Source organism: Echinops telfairi, unplaced genomic scaffold (genome assembly GCF_000313985.2).
Source record: "Echinops telfairi isolate 266 unplaced genomic scaffold, ASM31398v2 ScPeMD7_7469;HRSCAF=8507_1, whole genome shotgun sequence".
Lineage (NCBI taxonomy): Eukaryota > Metazoa > Chordata > Mammalia > Afrosoricida > Tenrecidae > Echinops > Echinops telfairi.
Window position 1 is genome coordinate 103,369,796 of NW_022111373.1, and position 9,962 is coordinate 103,379,757.

The 9,962-nt window shown below is 37.6% G+C and overlaps 1 protein-coding gene across 1 annotated transcript in view; it reads right to left on the reverse strand.

Annotated features, from left to right (window-relative positions):
- PARP8 (poly(ADP-ribose) polymerase family member 8) overlaps positions 1-9,962 on the reverse strand; it is a 212,996-nt gene that overhangs the window by 32,307 nt on the left and 170,727 nt on the right. Inside the window, exon 15 of the mRNA XM_030888968.2 lies at positions 43-135. Within this exon, the coding sequence (XP_030744828.2) occupies positions 43-135 (93 nt within the window). The remainder of the gene's footprint in view (positions 1-42; positions 136-9,962) is intronic.

The following is a 9,962-nucleotide window of genomic DNA, read 5'->3' on the forward strand; positions in this document are numbered from 1 at the left end:
TTCAAATCAAAAGAAGACATAATTAATGTCATGTGTTACTACCTGAGCCCCAGTTGCTATTTCATCGGCAGCTTCATTCATTACTCCCAGAGTTTGGAAAGCAAATACGCACAGCTCTCGTTCGCACACAGTAGGCTACAAAACAAAACGGAATAAGTAAGCACGGTTTTCGCATCTAATTATGACATCAAAATTTTGACATTCCACATAAGAAATAGAAAAATAACATTTTGATGTTAATGAAAAAGCAGGCCACTTTAGTAAAAGCCAAAGTTGTAAGAATAAGAAACAACTAATAATGAGGCTCTCGTCAATATTCCAATGCAGTAAATAAATATCCATATAATCCAGAAACAGATCCACCGATTCTGACTCATAGCAACCCTCAATATGGTTTCTCAGACTGCATTTTTACGGGAGCAGAGTCTCGTCTTTTCCCCACAAATATAACTAACAAATACAAAAATAAATTATGTTTCAGTTAAGTTCATGTACTTGCAATCGGAACGCTTTAGTAAGAAATAAAAAGGTAAACTGTTGTAAAGTACTGAACACGAGAAACATCCCTAAACTGCAAAGTCCATGTTGTCTGAGAGAAGCCAGTACCCAAGCTGGTGACATAATAAAGCGTGAAGTTAAAAACAAAAGCTGTATAAAACAAAGCTACACAAATAATTCAACTCTTTCCCAGGTAATTTCTTTGGAAGAAATAGGATGACGGTGCGCACTGGCGGCCCAGTTCTTGACTGACTGGTTTTGTTGCAGAGACTTGACTTCAGTCACCCCCTGCAGTCAGCTGCCCTGAAATACGCACTCGGCAATTGCTGTGGACGAGCGCTCGTGTTTCAAATCGAACGCGGTGCCGTCCATCTGATTGATCTTATCTCCGGCATCACATTGCATGAGGTAGCCGATGAAGCCCAACGTGATGCAATCCGTGGTGCTGCCGCACAGCAGATAAAAGGTACCTGTTATTGCCCCTGCTCACCCCTAGGCTCACTCCCTGCAGGGGCAACTTGGTCCATCCCTTAACTAGAGGGGAAGCATTGTCCCATTCTGAACATCCTCTATGGATATCGAGCCTGATGAACCACTAAGATTTCTCGTTGACTTTGCCCAAAAAGCATGCTAGAAAAAGGAATTAATATAGTTCCCCTGTCAGCTTTACAAGTACAGCTTTATTCCGATTTCAAAAATATCAGGAAACTACCTGTGAGAGTAAATTAAAGAAAGTTCTTCCAACCACCTAAGTTAGGCACTAAAGCACACACACCCACACATGTATGTACACACATGTACACAAACATGGGCTTCAAAGAGTTTGTGGGAAAATTCCATTATCTTTTAATTCCATTTTTCCTTAAAAATTTTGAAGTTGATATAACAGGCATTTTGTGCAATCACTCCTTTGCTTTCTTGCTCTCCAAAAATACCTGATGGAAATCAATCAATATTTTCAAAGAAACTCTTACTGTGTTCATGTGCACACTGCAGATTACAGTATGTTCAGAAACATTTATTTGGTTTGATTCTTAGATGATAAACTAAACTATATTACCAAATTAAGAATCTGATAATAATGTGAATTTTATGCAGACTAAAGTGTTGCATGTAGGATTTGAACCAAGGAGTGACATTTGTAAACTCTTCAAAGAAAATAGAAAATTAGATTTTTATGATGTTTCTGTCTGTGACATGCTTGCCCTAGTCTCTGAGTGAAATGACAGGAAAATAATGCAAGAGGAAACTATGTCCTTTAAAAAGCAATACAGTTATTAAAAAGGAAAAACAAGAATAAATAAAGGGCACAATCAGAATTTGTAGAGAATAAATCTAAGAAATGTAAAAATAAAAAAAATTTAAAAAGCCTAGAGATGCCCACTTGTACCTAATGTATGTATTTTAACATAAACTGAGTAATAACTTATGCTTTTTATATTTCAGAAATGTATTATAGCTGGTGCTGGCTAAGAATATTGAAAATACCATGGCTTGCCAAAAGAACAAATAAGTCTACTGCAAAAAACCTCCCTAATGTGTTTAAGAAAGGACTGCGGTGCACCTGACACAAGCCATGGTATTTTCAATCTCCTCATTTGCTTGCAAAAAGTGGACAATCACTAAGACCAAAGATGATATTTAAAACTGTGGTATTGGCAAAGAGTACATAGTGAAAGAAAGTATCACCATCAATGAGGCGGACTGATGGAGCCCCTATGGTAATGGACTTAGACCTAGGAACAACTGTGAAGCTGCTGCTGACCAGGTGGGGTTGCAGTCAATGATTTTGAATGGAATAACAACAAATGAGGCAAGCTGAGACGAAGAAAGGGTTCTCCCTTTTCTGATTACACACACACACACACACACACACACACATTTTCAAGTATCAAATTGCAAAACGTGTCAACATATTCAATCAGGAAAGGCTGATTTAACGAAATTTTACTTCAGAAGAAAATTGTCTCTGAGAGAACGTAACTGACAAAAATGTAGCATGTGGGCTTTAAAAAGAGTCATCAAAATTCCCCAAAGACACGTGTGCTCTTGAAATGATTTTAGATATTTTTGAAGAGAATAAGCCTTGAAGTGTGGAAAAAATATTCTAAAAATTCTTAGTAAATACACATTTTCCATTTAAAAACTCTGAATGCCACTTAGCTCAATCTTTTCCCATTCTTTCATGCTTGCCTTCAATGGTTTCACAAAAATAAAAGAGAACTGGAGTTCTTAGAGCAAACAATAGAAGATACAAAATTATATAAGGCGTGTATTATTTGAAAGTATCTATGGTACTACTTATATCTGTTGTAGAGTTTGCGCACAGGAGCAACATCAAATGAAATGAAATGTTATATTAAACAAAGTAACACCAGCCAAAAAAACACTTCCTGAATTACATTCCTTAATTTGATTGGAAGTATATTCTAAGAGATAAATGCAAATATTACAACTTACTCTCTTAAATATGTTGTTGTTGAGTCTTAGAGATTAAAAAAAATACAAAATTTTTAGACCATAGCCAATACATCCTATATACAAGACCAAATCATGCAATTATTACATATTTTTGCGTGACTCTTTTATGTTTATATCTCCTCCTGTCATTTTTGTATTAAATACTTTTATTGGGGGCTCTTACATCTCATCACAATCCATTCATTCATCCATTGTGTCAAGTACATTTGTGCATATATTGCCATCATTGTTTTAAAAGTATTTCTTTCTACTTGATCCCTGATATCAACTCAATTCCCTCCTCCCTCAATCCCCTCTCCTCCTCCCCTCATGAACCCTTGCTAAGTTATAGATTATTTTTTTCATATCTTACATCGTCCTCTGTCACCCTTCATCCCTTTTCTGTTGTTCGTCCCCCTGGGAGGGGGTTATATATTGATCCTTGTGATCAATTCCCCTTTCCTCCCCCATCTTCCCCTTATCCACCTGACATCTCTATTCTCCACTGTTGGTGCTGAGGGGTTTTTATCCATTCTGGTACATATTTTCTTTGGAAAAGTTTTTGCAATAAAAAAATTCAACCAACACTACTTGAATAAGGCTCTACAGATGAAGCAACTTTATTTCTGTAGATTTTCTATTTTCAAAATTACAACCCAAACCAATTAGGGAAGAACTGCCCCTGTGAGATTATAAGACTTTTAAGTTTTTATGTAGCAGAAGGTTTCATATTTCTCTGGAGCCACTGATGGGTTCAAACCACTGATCCTGTGTTTAGCAGCTCTCTGTTTAACCCACCGTGCTACCAAGGCTCCGTATATACACACAATGCACATGCATACATGCACGTACACGTGGTTCAACTACGACTAGAAATATGATTTACCTTTATCACTCTATAACAACCTAAATATTATGTTGAATAATTGTGGCAAATTCTAAATGGGAATATATATCATATGTCTTCTACTATTTTTTCCTAAACTAAAAGCTTTGTGATTTTTTTCACATATATATTCCTGAAAGCAATTAAAAATTGCTTTAAAAATTAAAAGCTATTAAAAATACATAACACCGAATCTAGCATACCTGAATTTCTCCAGCTGTCTTAGTATCTAGTGGCATTAAGAAACAAACTCTAAGAATGTAGGTGGCATCAAGAAACAAATTTATTTCCTCATGGTTATGGCCATCCATCAATTTCAACTCATAATGACCCCATATAGCAGACGCCAGGCTTTGTAAATCTTTACGGGAGCTGACAGCCTTATGTTTCTCATGTGGAGCAGATGTGGGGCTTGAACAGCTGACCTAGAAGTCTTAGAACTCCAAATTCAGGGTGCCAACTCTAGGGAAGGCTCCATTTGTTGGCTCCAGAGGATGGTCCTTGGGCCTTCAGTTTCTGCTTCTTGGTTGTTTAGCGATCTATACGTCTTAGTGTATAACGACCTCATCTCTCTACTGCTTGTTTAATCTGGAAAGAAACTAACTCAAGAAATGACCTATACTAATTATATCTAATTAACAAAACAAAGACAATCCATTCTCCAATGGGGTCATAAATATATGCAAAGGATTAGAATTTACAACATATATTTTCATGGCACATAATTCAATCAAGAACACAAACCTTATGCGTTTATTTTAAATAAATTTCAAAGTCAGAATGAAGTTCAAAGCTCATATTCTTCTCATGCTTACTAGTTGGTGGTGGAAAACTTGTTTACCTTCTGTGAATCGTATGATCTTTCTTTGCATCATCATAGGTACAAATGGAACTAAACCACCAAGATTTTGTGAAAATCAAAAGAGTAGGCCCTGTGCAAAATATTTCAGAGGATGGGACACAGCATTAGATAACTTCCTTTCAATTGTTAACGCTAATAAACAGTAATTTCATTACTATCTTATTTACCTACATTTTAATTTTCCTCAGGTTCGAAAATAGAGTTATTGATGTCAGCAGACACTGCTGAATAAGAAACATGGACATCCCTTTGCTCCCGTGAAAGGAAAAATAAAACTGTACGAAAACTGCCAGGATCATCTCTTTCTTTTTTTTTTTTCTTTCCTCAATTCTGGAAATTAACCAAAAGCTTAAAGCAACCCAGTGAACTTCAGGAAAAACAGATGGATCTCAGTAAGAACTGTGAGATTTTTGACACTTTAAATGATTCTAATCTTCTCCTCCACCCTCAAGCTCAGTGGTAGTCCTGAAAATAGTAGCCTGAACTCCCAGTAACAGAGGAAGAATAATGGATCTCACATACACAACTGTCATCAATTCATTGATCTGGTGGATCGCTGGAAGACAAGTGAAAACCAGTCTCATAACTCACCAAGTACTAAAGCCAACATCAAGGGTATTAAACCGTCTATGAGTAGATGGTTAGCTGTTGTGGCCCGAGGCAGAGATAACAGCTGAGACAAATAATGCACTCATCAAAGCCTGTGAGAAAGACAGGTGTGTGAAATGTACACATAAACTATGACATTCCTGGGGTCTTAATGGCATGTCCATGTCCATGGTTATGACTATGCTCAGGGATTATCTTCTGAGAAGTAGGATCTAAAGGCAAAGGAAGGATTGCAAATTGCCTGGCTGAGTGTGACGGCATATCCCAACACACACAATGTCCATCTGCAATGTCCAACTTCTATCTGGGATTTTTTTTGGTTTCTGTTGCTTTTAAGAGAGTCTGCCCAATAATTAGTTATTGACTAAATAGAATGTTCGGTGTCTACACTTAACAATGAACACAGACTTTATAAACGTAATTTAGAAAAAACAACTAAACAGGCAGAAGGCAATCAGCAACATCAGTAACAATCCTAGGAAGTGAAGGGAATCTAATTCTCAAAGTTGTCACAGTACAATATTAAATATGTGAGTGCATGTGTGCTTATGTACATAGTATGCCAAGAAACAAGAATGGCTAGAAATTACTCCTGAATAAAAGTGAAGACGGTAGGTTTACTACACAAAACATTTAAATCAAATATTTTAATTACGTTGAAAGCACTATGGGAAATCATATTTAAATAAGGAAGACACTATCAAAACAATGTCTCATGAATAAACATTGCCAATAAAAAGTAATTATAAAAATAAACCAAATTCTGCATTGCACAGTGAAGTAGCTGAGATTTCTTTTTAATTACAATTACTAGAGGGTTTCCAACTCAAGCACACAAAAAAACCAGTGAAACTGATGATAGATCAATAGATTAATTAATTATCCAGTATGAGAAACAGAAAGGTAAAGTGAAAAAAAAACTAATCCTAAAAGACCTGTGGCACACACCACAGTGAGCACCCCAACATATGCATACTGAGAATTTCAGAAGAGCAGAGAGAAAGGGGCACAAGGATGCCCTGAAAGAACAGTAGCTAAAACGAAAAACCCACCCGATACAAACAAGAATCAGAATGAACTCCAAGTAGATCATTAGCAAGTTGTTCCTGGACATGTCATAATTCAACCTTGCACACAGCCAGGAGTGAGCAGAAAGAAAGCAGCACATGAGCAGGTCCATGAAATCATGGAGAAGATTATCAGCTGATTTCGATTCAGTAGCTCAGAAGTTCAGAGATCAGAAGATAGTGAAATGACAAGAGAAAAACTGCAAACAAGAATCTCATTTCCCCGTTTGGGGCTTGCACTAAATGGTAGTTCCAACTTCAGAACAACCAATTATTACTTCATGGTCCTGCTCGATACTCACCTTCATGAAATGATCCCTAAAGATGGGGGTGGTGGTGGTGGGGGTGCTAAAGCAAAGTGTGGTGAAGAAAGCTATCAATCAAAATCGTGTCTGGGGTCTTACAGTCTTGCATTCAAGCAAGCAGCCATCTAAGTGAGGAGTCAACTAAGTCCACACAGAAGAAGCATGTCAGCTTGTGTGATACAAAGATGAAATGCACAAAATTTGAATATAGTGAGGAGAAAAGCATGAGAGAAAAATGATGAGCACCCAATTTGTGGAGTGCTACAGGCAACAGTGGGATCCCCAAAACCCATCTGCTGAGTATCTAGTCAGACTGAGGCACTGGCAGATCCACTCTAGCTAGCTATAGGCAAGAGTCTCAATCAGCCTTACTATCAAACAGAAATCCCTGTAATCTTGATTATGCTGGATCAAACTCCATACTTGGCTGGTGGACGTGACCTGAATTTGGTCTGGGTGCAAATATCTTACTGGTTCTGTGACAGAAATTTCTTACCTGCTTTTTGAATATTGTTGGGATCTTTTTCTTCTTACGCATTATTTGTATTTTGGTCTGTATACTCTATACTATTATGCTTTTAACCTTACTATCTAAGCGCAATTTTGTTCTTTACTGTTTTCTGTTGAGTCTCAGGAGTGGATGTATATGTTAATAACTGATCCAAGGGGATATAGGGAAATCAGGGGGTGGGTGGGAGGGAGGGGAGGGACTTTGGGAGTAAATAATGAAGGTGGGAGGGGGCAGAGAGCACCAGAACAGACTGTGAATGCATCACTCGTCTTAAAGGTGCTTTAACCAAGGATGGGGTGGGGGATGCTCTAAAATTGATGTGCAGTGGTGAGTTTACACTTCTCCTTGATATGCTTGCATGATTGAACTACTGAATTATATGATAGGAAAATTACTTGCCAATAAAACTGCTGGGGTTAAAAATCCCATTTCCAGTAGTATAATTTTTCAAAAAAATGAACACAAATTGAGGTGTTTCCAGATTAAACCCGAGAGAACTGTTCAATAGCAGTGCTTTCTGCAAAGAATGATAAAGGGTGGAGAATCATTCTGGCTAAAATAACAAAACAGTACACAGTTAAGTTAAAGCTACACAATGATATAAAGAACACTGCTAAAGGTAATTACATAGAAAATATGAAGGACATTAAAAATTTAATTCTTTGCTTGAAACCTTCCCCCTCCCCCAATCTGGTTTAATAGACAGTCACATAATGTAATATCTATGAAACTATATTGATGGGCATACAAAACAAAGATAAGACTTTTTAAAAAAAGAGTGTAAAATGTGGGGAAAAGATAGAGAAACACACATATATATATAAACATAATTAATTATAATATCCACAGTAATTACAATTTCCAGTAAAGAACTCAAAAGTACATAGCAACATAAATAGTAAGCGACTTAATAGAACACATAAAAAAATGTTCACCACAAAATAAGACAGTTGGAGAAGCTGAGCAACAAAAGGAAACAAGGAAAGTAGCAAAAATATGTCCTTCCTTTTCAGCAATTACGTTAAATGTAAATAGATATTTTTACTTTAATCTAGAGCTTGTCAAAATAGATAAAAGTACTTGCTAACACTATTTTCTGTTGAAAAATGGTTTTGAAATGGTTTTATTGTTTGTTATATATTTCACATATCATATAACCTAATCTTTGGATCATATTAATAAGAGTTGCACAATTATCACCACAATAATATTAAGAAAAATTTCTTTTCCTACTCATTACTGTTAGCGCTCCATTTCCCCCACCACCAAACTACCCTTGCCATGTCCCTTGGTAATTATTCATCCTGTTATTCTGTGTATAGATTTATCTATCCTGGACTTCATATACAGAAGATTATACAAAACACAAACAGGAAGATAACAGCAACAAAAATCCAACAACAAAGGCACAAAAGATACAGAACAGATAATTTTCTGTAGAAAAGCACAAAATAATAAAAACTGATACAACTTTAAAAAGAAGTCAACCTAGCACTACGAGGGACAACACTGAAGACACAGTGCGGGCACTGTGCCCAATCGGACCCCACCACACGGGGGCAGAACACTAAGGGCGTGCAACAGAGCAGCAAGGGGAGCAAAGCAATAAAGTCCCCGAGGAATATCAAAAATAGACTTTGGGGCCAGGGCGTGGCACCCCATCGGACTAGCCTGGAAAATACTCCTAAAGGACAACAAACAGATGTTGATTTATTTATAGGCTTTTCATTTTTGCTGTTGTCGTTTTCTCTTGTTTTGTTTTGCTTTGTCATGTTTTGGTGTTTATTATTGTCTCTACAAATCTGCCTAGATAAGATTGGCGAGATAAGTAATCTGGAGGAGAAAACAATAGGGCCCACAGCTCTGGGGGGACATGGGAGAGGGGAAGGTGGGGGAAAGGAAGAGGAATATCAACAAACTCAGGGACAGGGGAACAACAAGTGATCTAAAATCGATGGCAAGGAGGGCATAGATGCCTGGTGGGGCTTGATCAAGCAATGTAGCTAACAGGAATTACTGAAACCTGAATGAAGGCCAAACATGATAGTGAGAAAAGAGGAACGTAAACGGAAACAGATGAAAGAATTAGGAGGCAAAGGGCATCTATAGAGGTCTAAATACAGGCATGTACATATGTAAGCTATGTTTATATATGATGATGGGGAAATAGATCTATGTCCACATATTTATAGGTTTAGTATTAAAGTAGCTGGCGACACTAGGTCTCTCTACTCAAGTACTCCCTCAACACAGGAACACTGTGTTCTATTAACCTGGCATTCTGTGATGCTCACCTTCCCTGACATGATTGCTGAAGACAAGGTGGGTCTTCATAAGCAAATGTGGCGAAGAAAGCTGATGGGGCCGGGCTATCAAAAGATATTGCATCTGGGGTTTTAAAGGCTTGAAGATAAGCAAGCAGCCATGTAGCTGAGAAGCAACAATGCCCACATAGAAGAAGCACACCAGTCTGTGTGATATGAGGTGTCGATGGGATCAGGTATCAGGCATCAAAGACCCAGAACAAAAAAAACATATCAATGTGAATAAGGGGAGTGTGGAGTGACCACCCAAAGCCCATCTGTAGACAATAGGACATCCCCTTACCAAAGGGTCACACGGAAGGGACGAGCCATTCAGGGTACAATATAACACTGATGAAACATACTACGTTCATCTAGCTCTTTAAAGCTTCCTCCCCTGCTGCCCCCCACCCCCATTAGCGTGACCCCAATTCTACCTTACAAATTTGGCTAGACCAGAA